We start from the raw sequence: 19,363 nt of genomic DNA on the forward strand, positions 1-19,363 counted from the left end.
CTCAAGCTTAAAGGACCAGCTCGGCATTGGCTTAACAGCTTGCCAGCAGAATCAATTGGATGTTGGGAGGACCTGGAAGCCGCATTCCTTGATAACTTCCAGGGCACGTACGTGCGACCACCAGACGCGGACGACCTAAGCCACATAATTCAGCAGCCAGACGAATCGGCCAGACAATTCTCGACACGGTTCTTAACTAAGAAAAATCAAAACATCGACTGTCCGGATGCGGAGGCCCTCGCAGCCTTCAAACATAACATCCGCGACGAGTGGCTTGCCCGGCACCTGGCACAGGAAAAGCCAAAATCCATGGCAACCCTCACATCACTCATGACCCGCTTTTGCGCGGGAGAGGACAGATGGCTAGCTCGCAGCAACAACCTCAGCAAAAACTCCGACAGTCCGGATACCAAGGATCGCAATGGCAGGTCACGTCGCAACAAGAATAAACACCGCATTACCGGCGACAATAATGAGGATACGGCAGTCAACGCTGGATTCAGGGGCTCGAAACCCGATCAATGGAAGAAGCCATTCAAAAGAACAACTACGGGTCCGTCCAATTTGGACCGAATACTCGGTCGCTCGTGCCAGATACACGGCACCCCCGAAAAGCCAGCCAACCACACCAACAGGGACTGCTGAGTATTCAAGCAGGCAGGCAAGCTAATTGCCGAAAACAATGACAAGGGGCTGCATAGCGACGACGAAGAAGAGACCCGACCGCCGAACAACAGAGGACAGAAGGGTTTCCCCCGACAAGTGCGGACGGTGAATATGATATACGCAACCCACATACCCAAGAGGGAGCGGAAGCGTGCACTCAGGGACGTATACGCGATGGAGCCAGTCGCCCCGAAGTTCAATCCATGGTCCTCCTGCCCGATCACTTTTGATCGAAGGGACCACCCCACCAGCATCCGCCACGGCGGATTCGCCGCATTGGTTTTAGACCCAATCATCGATGGATTTCACCTTACCAGAGTCCTAATGGACGGCGGCAGCAGCCTGAACCTGCTTTATCAGGACACAGTGCGCAAGATGGGCATAGACCCCTCAAGGATTAAACCCACAAAGACGACCTTCAAAGGCGTCATACCAGGTGTAGAGGCCAATTGTACGGGCTCAATCACACTAGAAGTGGTCTTCGGATCCCCGGATAACTTCCGAAGCGAGGAGTTAATCTTCGACATAGTTCTGTTCCGCAGCGGCTATCATGCTCTGCTCGGACGGACCGCGTTTGCAAAGTTCAACGCGGTGCCACACTACGCATATCTCAAGCTCAAGATGCCAGGCCCTTGAGGAGTCATCACGGTCAACGGAAACACCGAGTGCTCCCTCCGAACGGTGGAACATACAGCGGCTCTCGCGGCAGAAGTACAATGCAGCCTCTTAAGGCAATTCCCGAGTCCGGCCATTAAGCGACCGGACACGGCCAAACGCGCCCGAAGTAACCTACAACAAGACCACCTGGCGCGTTCCGAGCACGCGTAGCAATGCGACCCCAACCCCAGTCCTCACAAGATCGCAAGACTGGTCCTTCGCGTACATCATTATGCTCTGGAGATACCATGGGCACAGGGGAAGGGGCACGACCAGGACAGGCCCAAAATGCGGCTCAACCACATCAGGGGCCCCCAAGTGTGTCATTTCTTTTTTTTTACCCACAGGACTCTGTTTACCAGAGGCCCTGTCCGGCAGTAGACCGGCTGAACTCACGATGCAACAGCCAGGGAAGAAGAAAGGCTGCGACGAATATCCAGGTGGTCTCCCTTACGAGCATTAAATCTGTTTTATACACCACTCCACAGCCTACCTCTGGAGGGGGACACGTTTAATAGTCTTGTCCCTTGCTTATCGCACTATTTGTATCGTTCTGCATTCCTAGCAGTACTTCTTGAATAAAACAATGCAACACCTTTTTGCTTATAATTGCATTTCCTTCTTATACATATGTTCATTTGCGACATGTTGCTTCCGTACACTTTGGTACGGCTAAAAACACCAGGGGCTTATGTTCCCCACATCATGGTGTGATAAGTCCGAACACTTTCACAAGTGCGGCACTCCGAACTTATAGCATTATATGCATCAGCTCCGAATCATGTCTTGGGTCAATAGTTGGTTTTGCCTGGCTCCCATGTTTTGGTACCTTATGTTCCGTTGTATCGGCTAAGGTAGCACTGGGAGAACCACTGCGATTGCGCCCCAGTTGAGCTGGGTTAACGCCTCAGTGGAGAAAGCTAAAACTGACCGTCATGATGAGGCGAGAGTCGGTCGCTGTTCGAGAGGTTTTTTCGAGTCCCTAAAGACTTATGCCGCTTCGAGCGAGGAACTGGCTTTGTCCGGCCCAGGCGTGGATAGCGCCCCAAATTTGGCCTTCCGAACACTAGGGGCTTCGCCGAAATTTAAAATTATAGAATTCTATGGCTAAGTGAGAGTGTTCAAGCATTATAAGTCCGGTTGCCTAGTTTGTCGTGTTGAGCGCCTCCCTAGATGGACCCAAATATGGGAACAAGAGTGCTCAAATTTATACCGAACACCCCAACACTCGTGGAATGGGGGCTGAAGCCGACGACTTGCCATCTCTCAAATTTGATAAACAGCCGCACAGAAGGTAATATTTTAAATCAACAAACGTTGCTTAGCGCATATGAATAAAGTTTTCTGCGCACAGGATAACAAAATGCGAGTGTACTCAAATATTACATTATTGGAGCACTCACCCGCAATAGTGCGGGCACCCTTCAGGACACTCTTGTAATACATCTCGGGCGTGTGATACTCCTTGCCCGGCGGTGGCGTGTCCTTCACAAGCTTCTCAGCATCCATCTTGCCCCAGTGCACCTTAGCACGGGCAAGGGCCCGATGGGCACCTTCAATACAGGCGGATCGCTTGATGACCTCAACCCACGGACACCCATCCACCAGCCGCCGCACCAGGCCGAAGTAGCTCCCAGGCATGGCCTCATTGGGCCACAGCCGAACTATGAGGCCCTTCATGGCCTGTTCGGCCACCTTGTGGAGCTCGACCAGCTGCTTCAGCTGGTCGCTAAGGGGAACCAAATGTCCGGCCTCAGCATACTGAGACCAGAAGACCTTCTCCGTCGAGCTCCCCTCCTCGGCCTTGTAGAAAGCGGCAGCATCGGACACACTGCAGGGCAGATCTGCGAACGCTCCTGGAGAGCTCCGAATTCGAGTAAGTAACACGTAATCCACATCCACATGCTTGCTTTGCATGAAAAATGCCTTACCCGACGCTATTTTCTTCAACGCCTCGATTTCCTGGAGGGCCTTGTAGGCTTCGGCCTTAGCGGCCTTGGCACTCTCAAGAGCCGATGCAAGCTCGGACTCTCGAGTCTTCGAGTCACGCTCCAAACTCTCATGTTTTTTCACGAGAGCCTGGAGCTCTTGCCGTACCTCCACCACCCGTGCCTCCTGCTTCTCTCGCTTGGTGCGCTCCGCGGCCGCATTACGTTCAGCCACGGACACTGCCTCCTTCAGGGTTGCCACCTCGTTTGTGGCCCCTGCAATACCCACGTTATCCTTGTCATTCTTTTTGCAACCAAATCCTTTTCTGTAAGGTACAACTTTTATAAGGTGCTACTCACCTTCTCTATCCTCGAGTCGCTTCTTGGCACGACCGAGCTCGTTCTCGGACCGCTCGAGGTTTTGCTTCAAAGCATTGACCTCCGCAGTCAGTGCGGCAGAGGTCAGCAGGGTAGCCTGCAATCCCATATCGACATATTTTTATGACTCCTGCGTATATCTTTTTTAGATCCTCAGTCCGGCTTTTCTTTCCGAACACCAAACCGAGCATCAGGGGCTACTGTCTATGCGGTACTATTTTGCATATATTAATATTCTTACCTCAAAGCCTGATAGAAGGCTGCTGCAGGCTTCGGTCAGCACGCTTTTGGCGAGCTGGACCTTCTAAATCACCGCACTCATGACAGTGCGGTGTTCCTCCTCGATGGAAGCGCCGTTGAGCGCCTCCAGCAAGTTATCCGGCGCCTCCGGTTGGACGGAGGCCGCCGGCGCCACGGTCTTGCCCTTCTTGCGAAGGGGCCGCCCGCCGGACTCCGGAACCACTGCAGGTTCCGGTGCGGAGTCCGATGCGAAGTCCGGGAGGTCGCCCTGTGCCACCTCTGGGTCCTCCTTCTCCGGATGGGTCCCTCTCTGGGATCCCACCTCGACGTCGTCAGCATCGCGGGGAGAGGAGGCGGTTGGAAGTGAAGTGTTGTTCACATCCGACGAGCCCAAGGACCCGCTCGACGAAGCGGGAAGATCGTCCTTGGGCGGACTGCAGGGTTTTATGCGGCGTTAGAAAGACACCAAGTGGCAAACAGAAAGATCATGAAGTCATTCGGGAGTCCGGATACTTACGATCTCGCTAGGGGCTTGGCCCTTGGAGGCCAATCCTCGTCGTCGTCACCGGCGTTGGTGGAACAGTCCGGGGGAAGAGTCCTTCCCTTCTTGGACCCTTCGGCCTCCCTAGCTGGGGAGGCCTTCCTTTTCTTCCCTCCCCCCGCTAGGGGAGAGACCTTTTTCTTCTCCTCGTCCTCGGGGGAGGAATCCGCCTCGGAGTCATCGGACACCTGAAAACGGGAACTCGTACCCGTGGCCTCCTTCTTGGCATTCTTCTCTGGCACCACATGGGGTGCCGGAACCAGCAGCCCCGCCAGATGGGCATCCACTGGGTCTTCTGGCAAGGGGGCCGGACAGATAGTCTGCTCGGCCTTCTTCAGCCAGTCCTGTCAAAAGAAAGGGAGTTTAGATCCCGCATAGAGTCAAACTATGGAAAACAAGTGTCCCGTAAAGGGTGAAATCATTTACCTCGTCAGCTTGACGCTGCGAGCGAAATCCGCAATCTTCGGTAGCGGATGCGGGGGCCTCGGCGCCCTTAAAAAGCACCTTCCAGGCATCTTCGTACCTAGTGTCGAAGAGCCCGCTCAAGGTTCGGTGCTGAGCCGGATCGAACTCCCACAATTTAAAGGCCCGTGGTTGGCACGGGAGGATCCGGCGGATGAGCATGACCTGGACTACATTGACAAGCTTGAGCTTCTTGTCCACCAGCTTCTGGATACAGGCTTGGAGTCCGGTCAGCTCCTCCGAATTGCCCCAAGTCAGGCCACTCTCCTTCCAAGAGGTAAGCCGTGTAGGGATGCCAGATCTGAATTCGGGGGCCGCTGCCCATTTAGGGTCACGCGGCTCGGGGATATAGAACCACCCCGATTGCCACCCCTTGATGGTTTCCACGAAGGCGCCCTCGAGCCAAGTAACGTTGGGTATCTTGCCCACCATGGCGCCTTCGCATTCCGCTTGGTTCCCCTTCACGACCTTTGGCTTGACATTGAAGATCTTGAGCCACAAGCCGAAGTGGGGCTGGATGCAGAGGAAGGCCTCGCACACAACGATAAACGCCGAGATGTTGAGCATGAAATTCGGGGCCAGATCATGGAAATCCAGGCCGTAGTAGAACATGAGCCCCCGGACAAAGGGGTGAAGTGGGAAGCCCAGTCCACTAAGGAAATGGGGAAGGAATACCACCCTCTCATGGGGCCTGGGGGTGGGGATGAGCTGCCCCTTGTTGGGGAGCCGGTGCGCGATGTCACTGGACAGGTATCCGGCGCCGCACAGCCTCTCGATGTGCCCCTCCGTAACGGAGGAAGCCATCCACTTGCCTCCCGCTCCGGACATGGTTGGAGAAGGTCGAGGCGAGGTGTGCGGACTTGGGCGCTGGAGCTCGAGTGCGCGGAGATGGATAAGCAAAGGAGGAAGAAGGCATAGGTAAAAGGTGGATCCTTATCCCCTTATATATGGGCAGACGAAACTATGCGTCCCCACCGGCCTGGTAAAACTCTCTTTTCTCCCAAGCGCCGCAATTAATGGCGCGGTTGGGTTACCCACGTCCGTATTGATGAGAATCCCGGAATAAGGGGAGCACGATCTCTGCTTCGACAAGACGTGCCAAGGAAACCGCTTCGCTGAACACGCTGAGGCGGTATAATAAAAACGATTCGAGTAAAGGCTTGGTTGTGGTGTGACGTCACGCCACGAAATACGTCAGCAGATTGAACTTGTGTAAATATTATTCTCTCTGCGGTGGAATGTGGAACTTATTTTGCAGAGCCGGACACTATCCTGGTGTTCACAATCTTCTACAAATTATTCGGAGAAGGAACCCGCCTTGCAATGCCGAAGACAATATGTGCGCCGGACTCGTCGTCATTGCAGCCTGGTTCAGGGGCTACTGAGGGAGTCCTGGACTAGGGGGTGTCCGGATAGCCGAACTATCATCATCGGCCGGACTCCAAGACTATGAAGATAGAAGATTGAAGACTTCGTCCCGTGTCCGGATGGGACTTTCCTTGGCGTGGAAGGCAAGCTTGGCGATATGGATATGTAGATCTCCTACCATTGTAACCGACTCTGTGTAACCCTAGCCCTCTCTGGTGTCTATATAAACCGGATGGTTTTAGTCCGTAGGACAAGAATAATAACAATAATCATACCATAGGCTAGCTTCTAGGGTTTAGCCTCCTTGATCTCGTGGTAGATCTACTCTTGTAACATCCACATCATCAATATCAATCAAGCAGGATGTAGGGTTTTACCTCCATCAAGAGGGCCCGAACCTGGGTAAAACATCGTGTCCCTTGTCTCCTGTTACCATCCGCCTAGACGCACAGTTCGGGACCCCCTACCCGAGATCCGCCGGTTTTGACACCGACATGGAGCATCACGAAGAGATCACGTGCTTGAATCTTGCCATCCATTGTGGTGTCAATGGACTTGTGAAGATGTGCCTAAGAGTGGCTCACCCATAGTGGACTATGGGGGAGCAATCATCTAGTCTTCATCGAGCCAACACAATCAAGAAAGGTGGTCCAACTTGAGGGAGTCATGATCGTCTTCATCTAGCTCAAGTGGACCATGTGCAAGGCAAAGTTTTGCCCTTGATAGGTTTTCTATTTTACCGGTCTCGTGGTGGTAGTTGGGAGACCGAGTTATAGGATCGTTTGCCGTACTATCAAGGGGGCTCTCAAGTTGGTAGCTTGATCGTATCGTTAGTAGAGATCTCAAACCATTGCATCCTTGTATCATGTTTCTTGGTTCTTGTTTGGTTATCTTTGTGAGTCTTAGAGCTTATGGTCATCTTGATGACAAGCTTGAGTTCATCGAAAACGGAGTTCGCATGCGTCTTCTATGATGTTTTCGGTGTTGGAGGTTTTACCGGTCTTATCCAATGAAGGGTTCTCACCATTTTCTTATGGTACTTTTCTAATTTTCTTATTACTGATATTTCTATCAAGATTGTGTTAGCCCATGTCGTTAGCTCTCCAACAAACTTGGTTTCGTTGAATTCGGAGTCCGTTTGCAAAAGTTGTGGCTGTTTTGGTAAAGGCTGCAGCGGTACTACCGCGACTAGAGCGGATGTAATTTTTTACTACCGCTCCAGAGCAGTACTACCGCGGCTCCTGAGCGGTAGTACCGCTCCAGAGCAGTACTACCGCGGCTCCTAAGCGGTAGTACCGCTCCGGACCAAAATCTCGTGTTTTGCTCAGCGGAAGTAGGCATAGAAGTATTTTTTTAGTACCGCTCGCAAGCAGTAGTACCACTACCATTTGCGGTAGTACCGTGAGGTCGAGCGGTAGTACCGTGAGGACGAGCGGTAGTACCGCTCTGGCGGTTCTTCTGGCCTTTTGCCTCCTCGCTGTTGTTTTTCAAAGGGGTACTACCGCCCTAGCGGTAGTACCGCTCCTTGGAGCGGTAGTACCGCTCTGTGCGGGCTGTGAGCATAACTGTTGGATTTTTCCCCACCTATAAAAGGGGGTCTTCTTCCCCATTGAACCTAATCCTTTGAGCTCGTGTTCTTCCCCCATTGTTGACCTTCTTCGAGCTTGCTATCTCTCAATCCCTCCAATGATTCTTGCTAGTTCTTGAGGGAAAAGAGAGAGGAGATCTAGATCCACGTTTCAACCAATCACTTTCTCCTCTTAGTGAGGGGAACCCCTTGGATCTAGATCTTGGAGTTCTTCGTGTTCTTCTTTCGTTCTTCCTCTCATTTTCCTCCCTAGAATTAGTTGCTTTGGTGGGATTTGGGAGAGAAGGACTTGGGCACTCCGTGTGCCCTTGCCATTGCATTTGGTGCATCGGTTTGAGTTCTCCACGTGATACGTGGAAGTTACAAGTTGAGAAGCTTATTACTCTTGGGTGCTTGGTGCCCTTGAGCTTGTTCCTCTTGGGTGCTTGGGTGCCCTAGACGGTTGGTGGTGTTCGGAGCTCAATCATTATGGTGTAAAGCTCCGGGAAAGCGTCGGGGTCTCCAATTAGGTTGTGGAGATCGCCCCGAGGAATTTGTCGGGTACCGGTGACCGCCCCCAAGGGTTGCCAAAGTGTATGGGGTCGGTGACCGCCCCCAAGGGTCGCCATTTGTACGGGTTCGGTGACCGCCCTCAAGGGTCCCTTAGTGGAATCACGGCATCTTGCATTGTGCGAGGGCGTGAGGAGATTACGGTGGCCCTAGTGGCTTCTTGGGGAGCATTGTGCCTCCACACCGCTCCAAACGGAGATTAGCATCCGAAAGGGTGTGAACTTCAGGATACATCATCGTCTCCGCGTGCCTCGGTTATCTCTTACCCGAGCCCTTTACTTATGCACTTTACTTTGTGATAGCCATATTGTTCTTTGTCATATATCTTGCTATCACATAGTTGCTTATCTTGCTTAGCATAAGTTGTTGGTGCACATAAGTGAGCCTAGTTGTTGTAGGTTTTGTGGTTGACAAATTAACCGCTAGGTTTATTCCGCATTTGTTCAAGCCTCTACCGTAATTATTTTAATACGCCTATTCACCCCCCCCCCTCTAGGCGACATCCACGATCTTTCAATGGTGATACAAGTGCAAAATAGATAGTAGATATAGGTTTTTGTAATCTTAAATAATAAAAACAGCAAGGTACCAAGTGGTAAAAGTGAGCGTAAACGGTATTGCAATGATAGGAAACAAGGCCTAGGGTTCATACTTTCACTAGTGCAAGTTCTCTCAACAATAATAACATAGATAGATCATATAACAATCCCTCAACATGCAACAAAGAGTCACTCCAAAGCCACTAATAGCGGAGAACAAACGAAGAGATTATGGTAGGGTACGAAACCACCTCAAAGTTATTCTTTCGGATCGAGCTATAAAAGAGTTCGTACTAGAATAACACCTTAAGACACAAATCAACCAAAACCCTAATGTCACCTAGATACTCCATTGTCACTTCAAGTATCCGTGGGCATGATTATACGATATGCATCACACAATCTCAGATTCATCTATTCAACCAACACAAAGTACTTCAAAGAGTGCCCCAAAGTTTCTACTAGAGAGTCAAGAACGCGTGCCAACCCCTATGCATAGGTTCATGGGTGGAACCCGCAAGTTGGTCATCAAAACATACATCAAGAGGCACGTGATATCCCATTGTCACCACAGATAAACACGGCACGACATACATCAAGTGTTCTCAAATAAAGACTCAATCCGATAAGGTAACTTCAAGAGGGAAACTCAATTCATCACAAGAGAGTAGAGGGGAGAAACATCATAAGATCCTGGCTACAGAGGCTTGCGGCGGCGGAACTCCCGATCTATTTTGATTTTTGATGGTTTTAGGGTACGTAGGGTTATATAGGCGAAAGAAGTCGGTCGGGGGGGGGTGCTCGAGGGGTCCACGAGATAGGGGGCCGTGCCCTGTAGGGGGGCGCCCCCTATCTCCTGGGCTCCTCGAGGGTCTTCTGACTTGACCTCCAATCCTCCAGGATGATATTCTTCCAAAAAATCACGATGCCGAAGGTTTCATTCCGTTTGGACTCCGTTTGATATTCCTTTTCTTCGAAATACTGAAACAGGCAATAAAACAACAATATGGGTTGGGCCTCCGGTTAATAGGTTAGTCCCAAAAATGATATAAATGTGTAAAATAAAGCCCATAAACATCCAAAAGGGGTAATATAATAGCATGGAACAATCAAAAATTATAGATACACTGGAGACGTATCAGACGCCTCCAGAGGCCCCTTCCCCGAAGCCTCGGCGCGACACCGAGGTGTCGTCTCAGAGGGATATGGACCAGGGAGGGCATATCTCTGGGGCCGGATACATGGGAGCAGAGGCTCCCATGCGTGTCGACGGCGGGGGCGATCTTAGGTTCGCACCGCAGCCGGACATGGTCCTGGAGACTTTTAAAGCTCCAAGATCGGGCGAGCAGCCACCTTTGACGGAGGGAGGCTTGCCCACTCCGTCAGCAACCTCTGTCCCAGCAGAGTTGCCGGGCGGCCTATCGACAACGTTAAGGAGCGCATCCATCGTCGATGAACATCTTGCCCTAATGGGTGCGATAATTGAAAAGATTCAGTCCGCTGAGAGCGGACTGAATGAATCCTGCCTTAGCCTCATGAAAGGCTTTGAGGTATGTGTTTTAGAAACCTTTGGGAGATTGTCATGGTATGAGTAGTAGCCCCTGATGCACTGTTTGGCGAAAAAGAGAAAAAGCCGGACAGGGGATCAAATTTTTCCGCTTTGCAGAAGACTCCGTTACTGACGTGTATCCCTTTGTTTGAAAACATGCGTCTGCAGAGACGACCGCTACTCATAATGCGGAGGTGTCCGGACTAAAGCAGCGTCTGGGACGGGCCGAAGAAGAACTTGGCCGCGTGAAGAAGCAGTTGGAGGATAAGCAAGGTATGTCAAAACCTTGTGCTAAGTTGGGCATGAATTAGAAGGTGTGCCTGATGAAAATACTCGTATTGCATGCTCTAGGAGCGAGTGCCGAAATTGAGGCACTGAAGAAGGCTGTGGCCGAAGCCGACAGTAAGGCCGCCGCCGAACAGGCTCTTCGTGAGAAGCACGAGGCCATGGTTATTGAAGCTGAGCGAGAGCTGCAGGAGGTCGTGAAGACAAGCGAGGCCTTGGAGCAAAGTCTAGTAGGGAGAGAATCCGAACTCGCCCAAGCTCTCCAAGCCGCAGAGGATGCTCGGGAAGAAGCCCGAGGTGCTCTGAAGGATATTCAGGAGGCCCGGAAGGTTGCGGCTGGTAAGGCCTTTTGTACTCAAGGCCATTTTTGCATAGTAGTGGGAGGAACTCTAAGCGACAAGCTGAATTCTTGTTTTTCTAGGGGAGTTTGCGGATCTGCCATGTAGCATATCAGATGCTGCCCAATTCTACCGGACTGAGGAGAAGAAGTCTGCGGGGAAGCATTTTTGGTCGCAGTATTTGGCGCTGAATTATCCGATGCCCTTTATCAATCAGCTGAAGCAGCTGGTCGAACTGCACCAGGCGGCCGAACTAGCCATGAAGGACTTGGTTGTCTGGTTGTGGCCCGCGGAGCCAATTTCGAGCAGTTACTTCGGACTCGTGAAGCGGATTGTTGGTGCTTGCCCTCGGCTCGATGTCATTAAGCGATCAGTTTGCATAGAGGATGCACGCATGGCGTCTGCCCGTACGAAGGTGCACTGGGGGAAGCTTGATGCTGAGAAGCTGATGACTGAGGGACCGCCGGAGGGTAAGGAGCATCGCAAGCCCGAGCTATACTATGAAGGTGTCCTAAAAGGAGCCCGCCTTGTGGCGGATCAGTGTACTAAAGACACCATATTTCCCTGAAGGCAGTTATGCCGTCCTTTGTAATGCGGGATAATGGCACTGTTTATTATTTATTGCCTATTTTTGTGAACGTTTGTTCTTCCTTTTCGGCTGTTTAGCGTATATAAATCTTGAGAGTTGGCCAGTCGTCGGCTTCTGCCCCCACGTAAAAAGTACGGGGGTGTTTGGGACATACCTGAACACTCTTTATCCCATTGTTGGGTCCTTTTAAGGAGGTGTTCCTCACCACGAACCAGACAATCAGACTATAGGGCTTTATCACTCTCACTTAGCCATATGAATTCGAGTATGGTGGGCGCAGGCCCTGGTATTCGAAAGACCGTACTAGGGGCTCTATCGGCGCCTGATTGGAAGACCGATCCGTCGCACTTTGCATTTATAATGACATTATGCGGAATAAATCTTTAAAGATTTTACAACCTCTCGAACAGCTGACCAGCTCTCGCTGTATCATGACAGTCAGTTTTCGGCTTTCTCTACTGAGGTGCTCGTCTGGAAGAATCGGGACACAATCGCAGTAGTTCTCCCAGCGCTACCTTAGCTGATAGAACGAAACATAAGGTATCAAAACATGGGAGCCGGGCAAACCCAACCAATGACCCAAGACATGATTCGGAGCTAATGCATATAGTGCTATAAGTTCGGGGTGCCGAGCGATCGAGAAGGTGGCCGGACTTTGTTGCCATATTATTAGTACTATGAAGCCCCTGGCATAGTGGGGCATAACACAAGAATTTGATGAAGTTTATGGTGGGTCATGTCGGTCGGATCAGACGTACCCATGCGCATCCGGGCCTCCCTATATCCGCTCCAGACAGTCTGAACGTATATGACCGGTTTGAGCAGCCTCGCTACCCGTCCGTGTGGAAGTATAGGAGGCGTTTGAGGAGCCGAACTATAAATTCTCTTTAATACATGATTTCGAACTGTGGTGTTTGGCAGATTATAATGAAGTTCGTCTAGAAATCTATTATTTTATTAAGTAGGTTGTCCAGAAATCTTTCATGGGGCTCAAGTGTTTTTTAGACAAACTTCGTGTGTTTAAAATTCCCATGATAAACAGTTTCTCATCCCGAGTAATTTGTACTACCTCCGTCTGGGTTTAAAAGGCCCCCGGCCAAAACACTAAGATCAAGGCAAAATTTACTTTCCATCGGTAATCGCATGGACCAATGGAAGAGGTAGCACCGCACAGCTAAATCGCGCATGCACAGGCTGCAACATTAACTAGGCGCTTGCATGCAGACCCAAAACTCGCGCCTGCATGCAACTCCGCCTCCCACGTCTTCCATGCGGTCAACTTTTACTGCTCGGCCAATCAACTTACGTAATGGCAATCGATTGGAGCGATAAAGCAAGACCATAAATACAATCGGTCTTAAAATTTCGGACGCGCAGTCGAGGTTGACGGGTCTTGTAAACCCGGACGGGGGTAGCACTCTTTAGCATTTACCCCGACAAACGTTTGGCAGATAACATTTGCCAAAGAATAATCTTTAAATTTTTCTAGGGAAATCCTTATACCTTTTTTTGAGTGGTGGAGTATTGTCGAAAGTTTTTGGCTCGAGTGTTAAAATTCCCATGATAAACAGATTCCTGGCTTGTTCGTAGAGGAAAACAAGTCGCACATGCCGTCTAGTCACGAAACTTCAAAACCACGCCGAGCAATTATTGGGCATCCGAATCTTCAAAGCCTACCGCCCGTCGAGTCAGCCAGAACGTGGCCCCGATCCCGGCCCTGACAGGTGGACCCCACCTGTCCTCCCCGGAAGCAGTCCGAACCTCACAGAAGCGCCCCAACCGCGAGAGGCCTCCCCGCGCCCGGTCCACCGTGAGCCGGAGGCACCACAGCCGCGAATCCCACGCGCCCCCAGCTGTCAATCCCAACGCACTGCGGAAACCGTCGGAACCCCAGAGAAGCACGTGAGAGACCTCCACCAGCCAGTCCCACTAGACCCGGCGCACCGTGGACGCTCGCTCACCGCCGCGAATCCACCCGGGGTGGGCCCCACGCCGCGTCCACCCGGCTCACGGGCCTCCGCGCGGGCCGGGTCCTTCCGTGGCGGCCACGGGAGCCCGCCTCCGCTAAGCGGAGCTATAAATAACGGGCCGGGACGAGGGTTCCTCCCTCAGCCGCACGCTAACTCGTTGCACAAGAATTCCTCCCACCCTCGCCGTCTCGCCGCCGTCACCACCGCAGCTAGATAAGAGAAAAAAAGAGAGAGAAGAACTCGTCGGGAGGGCTCGAGATCTGTGTTGGGAGAGGGGAATTCTTGAGGTCGGAATCGGAACAAGCGGGCGCGCTCGGGATCGGGGTTACCATACAATTTTTCCCAGGAACCTGTAAGTTTCTTCGGCCAACCCAGATAATTCCCCATCCTTATTATGCTGCGGTAGTCTGTGGATCTCTTGTTTCTAGGTCATGTTGTTGTGCGCTGTAGTTGTGCTCCTTTTACCGTATGATTATGTGCGCTGGTTTCTGTAGGAGAATTGATCTCTGGTAGTAGTAGTAGTAGTAGTTTGCATCTAGATCTGGGATCTGGGATGTAGTAGTAGTTTGGAGTATGAGCTATGCCTTGTAGATGGATTGCTCGTAGTTAGTTTTGTTTTCTGGAAAAGCTGTTGGCCGTTATAATGTTTAGCAAGTCAAAAATCCAACGCGTAAGAATTTGCCGTGGCTTATGGCATCATGGATGATTTAGTTGAATTAAATTGTGTAAAATTAATTTTAAAATATGCATCTGCTCCCGTAGAGTCACAAAGTTTCAAATGGTACACATGTTCGTGGTTGAATTTTATTAGCCATCAATATAATTTTATAGAAACGTTTCCTTAGTTTTGCTAGAATCTGTTGTCTAACCCCTCTTATCATTTTGCAGTTAGTGAATGTGCTAATGGAGTCAAAGGGTGGCAAAAAGTCTAGCAGTAGTAGTTCCCTGATGTACGAAGCTCCCCTCGGCTACAGCATTGAAGACGTTCGACCTGCTGGAGGCGCCAAGAAGTTCTCTGCTGCATACTCGAACGTAAGGACGAGACCCAAGAGCCTTCACTTCTGTTCAGACATTTTATCTCCAGATTTGTTGCTAACCATGTGACATTTTTTTCATCTTCTGCAGTGCGCGAAGAAGCCATCCTGATATCGTTTTTGGCATCCCCTTCCCGTAGTTTAGGATTTTTATGCAATTTTATTCTGACTCTTTTCTCCCACCAATCTCTCTGGCTTGCTGCTTCATCTGTTCCTCTCTGCTCTGCTTTCTGACTCAAAACTGCAACAATGGCTGCCCCGACCTCTGCGATCGGATTTGAGGGCTACGAGAAGCGCCTTGAGATCACCTTCTCTGAGGCATCAATCTTTGCTGACCCTCATGGTCGTGGCCTGCGCGCCCTCTCCAGGGCCCAGATTGACTCTGTTCTTGATCTTGCACGGTGCACCATTGTGTCCGAGCTCTCCAACAAGGACTTTGACTCGTACGTGCTATCCGAGTCGAGCTTGTTTATCTACTCTCAGAAGATTGTGATCAAGACCTGTGGGACTACCATGCTCCTGCTCACCATTCCAAGGATTCTCGAGCTGGCTGAAGAGCTGTGCATGCCGCTTGCTGCTGTGAAGTACTCCCGTGGGATGTTCATCTTCCCCGGTGCACAGCCTGCTCCCCACAGGAGCTTCTCTGAGGAGGTTGATGTCCTGAACCGCTACTTTGGCCACCTGAAGTCTGGTGGCAATGCCTATGTGATTGGAGACCCAGCGAAGCCTGGCCAGAAGTGGCACATCTACTATGCCACCGAGCAACCTGAGCAGCCCATGGTCACCCTGGAGATGTGCATGACTGGGCTCGACAAGAAGAAGGCCTCTGTGTTCTTCAAGACTTCTGCTGATGGCCATGTCTCCTGTGCTAAGGAGATGACCAAGCTCTCTGGTATCTCTGACATCATCCCTGAGATGGAGGTCTGCGACTTCGACTTCGAGCCCTGCGGCTACTCCATGAACGCCATCAACGGATCTGCCTTCTCCACCATCCATGTGACCCCCGAGGACGGCTTCAGTTACGCGAGCTACGAGGTCATGGGCATGGACGCTTCGGCCCTGGCCTATGGCGACATCGTCAAGAGGGTCCTCCGGTGCTTTGGCCCTTCAGAGTTCTCAGTGGCGGTCACCATCTTCGGTGGCCGCGGCCATGCCGCCACCTGGGGCAAGAAGCTCGACGCCGAGGCATACGACTGCAACAACGTTGTGGAGCAGGAGCTCCCCTGTGGAGGCGTCCTCATCTACCAGAGCTTTGCCGCGAACGAAGAGGTTGCTGTCTCTGCCGGGTCGCCCAGGTCCGTCTTCCACTGCTTCGAGGCCGAGACTGTGGAGAGCCACCCGCTGGTCAAGGAAGGCAAGCTCGCCAACCTCCTCGCATGGCGAGCGGAGGATTCTCTGGAGGAGGGCGTGGTGCTGTGCGAGTGATTTGCTGTCGAATGTTCAGTCTGTGGAATTTGCTCTGACTGTATGTCTTTTGTCGTTTGGTTACTGTGAAGCAGCCGGCCAGGCTATTGCTCTCTGAATAAACTATTAGCTCTAGGTGGTTTGCTGCGTCTGCCACAATGAGCATACTGTTTGGGGAAAAGTTGTCTCAACTTATAAATAAGCATTTTTTTTCTAGGACGAGTGTCACTTTGTTATTACTACTGAATTCCTTTCTGCCTGTATCATATTCATATTCTGTAATTGGAGTTACTAGATGCCAAGTTTTGCTCCATTAGTCATGTTATATTACTTGCAGTGTGTTGGCAAGCGACCAATGTTCTGATCATCTCGTAGGCGCATGAATAACGAACTGCGCGTGGAATACATGCTCGAATCATTCTTTTGTTTGATTGAAGAGGCCTATTTGATTCTTCATCCTTATCTTCTGTGTTTCTGAGCTTATCTTCTGCATTTCTGATTCTTGCAACCACTCCAATAATTCAGCATGGCGGCTCGGTGCCTCAATAATTCATTCAAGGTGTCCGTGCCGGCCTCGTGAGTTATTGGGTGTAGTAGTAACATTTTTCGCTTCGTTCTTTTGACAAACGGAGGTTCGTTCTTGCGTGTGCCGGTGTGCGTATCTAATCTTGGCGTAAAAAGTGAAGAGCAGCAACCAAGTTGCTCCGTATCTAATCTTTTGGGATGCACCGGATTGATGGATGACGGCGTGACCCGTCGCGGAGATATGTGCGAGGGCGACGGCTCCCCGAACCGATTGTCGGGTACTCATCGTTTTATCACGTGATGACGACTGAACTTAGGCTTGCCGATAGATATGCCGCAATGTTTTTTACAACCAAGCCGTCTTGTTTCTCGCCGGCCAAGTGAACAAAAAAGGCCGGCCACACGAGGGAGGGAGGCATCTCCCTTGGCATATTCGACAATTTCTTTTTTACCGACCAAAGAAATTTCGCTCTTCCTTCTCTCGTTCTCTTTGGCAGAAACGTACGCGGCTGATGTTTTGTCTCCGCTACGTGCTGTCGCTGTTACACCGAAAATTTGCGTTGTGATGATGTATGTGATCCCAACAGGAGTTCGCCGACGCGATTACTTGGCCCCCCGCCATCACCATGATATGCTGCGTCCGCAAGATAGCCGCGGAATATGTTCGCCGTCCAGCCATTGATCCATATCTCCTCCTCCCAACCGCGGAGATAGAAAGAGCGAGAGAGATTCCACAGCCTCCTTGCAACCGCATCGAATTCCAAAACGCTTTGACCGACGCCGAGAGATGCTCCGAGGATTTGTTCTGCGCCGCCGCGGCCACCCCTTTGTTGCCAGGAAACGCGGAGCCTCCCCCGTCCGGCCTCCAGAAACCCGTCCCGGCCGGACGCGTGTAGATAGATAGATGCACCGAGCCGAACTCCCGTCTCGTCTTCTCCACATACGTTGGACAGGGAATCAGGGGTTGCGTGGCTGGGCCGGGGATTGAGTGCTTGGCTCGCACGCTCCGCCGATGGCTCGGCTCGGCCGTGCATGTTCCTCTGGCGTGTCCGTGACGCAGACCGGAACCGGAAGCAAGTGGCCAGGAACAAGGCGGAGGCAGCGCCTGCTAGCCCGGAAGTTGCCTGCAAGTTTAGCTCCGTGAGTCCGTGAGTGGACGTGGAATCCGAACCCCCATGATCACTCACCAGCTTCTCCTATGCTACTGTATGCAACTGTTTGATTCGGCTGGGCTTTGCTTGGGCACTGTTTTATTTCTATCAGAGGAGGTTATTTTCATGCTGTGTTTTTTTACGGGGAGGCAAACTTTATTAACCGTATGACCGTTACGTCGTCCGCTAACAGTTTAACAATGAAATTCGGCGGGGCATCAACCGAAAGAGATGGATTTTTATCACGTCCCCATCTAACAAATTCATGAGCTATAAAATTTGACTCTAATACAATGCTCAACCATCACCTTCCCAAAATCTAGTAAAATACTACGACAATCGTCAAGCAACAGCGCTGCAGCCATAGAATGACCTTCGTTGAAGTTTATGGCGTCAACTACTGTACTATTTTATTTCTATCAGAGGAGGTATTTTTCATGCTGTGTGTGGCGGAGGAGATTGCACAAATCATCAACTTCTGGTGTTGATTTTGCATAGAGCACCTATTTATGGATTTGTTGCACGGAACACCATATATTGGTGTAATCCATTGCAATTGGGTCTAATTCAGCATTTAGGTATGTTGATGAGATTTATTTTACGAGTGGGCCTTGCTCGTAAGTGCACACGTGGAAAATAAAATCGGTCACATGAACCAGAAGGTCAAACTAGGAAATTCCGGTCGCAGTTTTAATTGGCCCATTCAGTTTTTTTACTCAAAATTTCACATTTTCAGAAAAATGCAACAAAATTCAGTAAATCTAGTACAATTCTGAGAAAAGCAACTTATTAGTTGTTCCATTCGAACTTTGATTCAAAAATTCGACATTGTAAAAAAGGTCAAAAATCTAGTAAACCGTTAATATAGCCAACACTAAGCTGGGAATATTTCAACTCATTGCACTAGATGTCTGGGTGATACAGTTTTAGTTAGCTCGTTCATTTTTTTTGATTCAAAGTATTACATTTCTGAACAAGTGTAGATTTTTTTAGTAAATCGTGCGTGTACACAATACTAATCTAGAAAAATTTAAGCTTAGTTGGACCAAACGTTTGGGAGATATTGAAAGTTTTAGTTGCGCGGTTGTCGGCTGATTTTTTTCACGGGTGTACTTAAAAGTGAGGCCCACACATCACATCAACGTATCTAAACGCTGAGCAAGACTGGAACAACAATTCCGCGCGAGTTCTCTCTCCTAGGGCTCCTGTGACCCACGGGCGATAGGCGGTTCCTAGGGTTAGATCACTGAATGGGCATGTGTCTTCGAATCCTAGATCCGATTCCTCCCCTCCCGTCCGCCTATCTCTCTGCCGCATCTAGACGTAGGCGATTCCTCTCCTTGCCGTTGTTTGGGGTAATTCAGGGGTGCTCTTTGGACCGCTACCCACCCTTGGCAGCGTCGGGCTGGGGACTTGCCGACCTCTCGATGGCGGGGACACGCGATGGGATGGGGTCTGATGGCAGTATGGGCGCTCCTCGTTTGCTAGGCGGCGGCGGTGACTTCTCCACGACGGCGCCGTCCGGCAAGGGGAAAGCGGCAGAGGTGGATGGGTTGTCTTCTTTGGGAGCCGGCTCGGCCTTTGCCGATCGGGTTGAGGACC

The 19,363-nt window shown here is 50.9% G+C and overlaps 1 protein-coding gene across 1 annotated transcript; it reads left to right on the forward strand.

The window, feature by feature from the left end:
• Positions 1-13,746: 13,746 nt before the first annotated feature.
• LOC123045917 (S-adenosylmethionine decarboxylase proenzyme) lies at positions 13,747-16,301 on the forward strand. The gene is made up of 4 exons (XM_044469163.1): positions 13,747-13,999; positions 14,536-14,679; positions 14,773-14,788; positions 14,929-16,301. Exons 2-4 carry the CDS (start codon positions 14,551-14,553, stop codon positions 16,104-16,106), a joined length of 1,323 nt encoding a protein of 440 aa, XP_044325098.1. The 5' UTR covers positions 13,747-13,999; positions 14,536-14,550; the 3' UTR covers positions 16,107-16,301.
• The last annotated feature ends 3,062 nt before the right edge of the window (positions 16,302-19,363 follow it).

Source organism: Triticum aestivum, chromosome 2B (assembly GCF_018294505.1).
Source record: "Triticum aestivum cultivar Chinese Spring chromosome 2B, IWGSC CS RefSeq v2.1, whole genome shotgun sequence".
In the NCBI taxonomy this organism is placed as follows: domain Eukaryota; kingdom Viridiplantae; phylum Streptophyta; class Magnoliopsida; order Poales; family Poaceae; genus Triticum; species Triticum aestivum.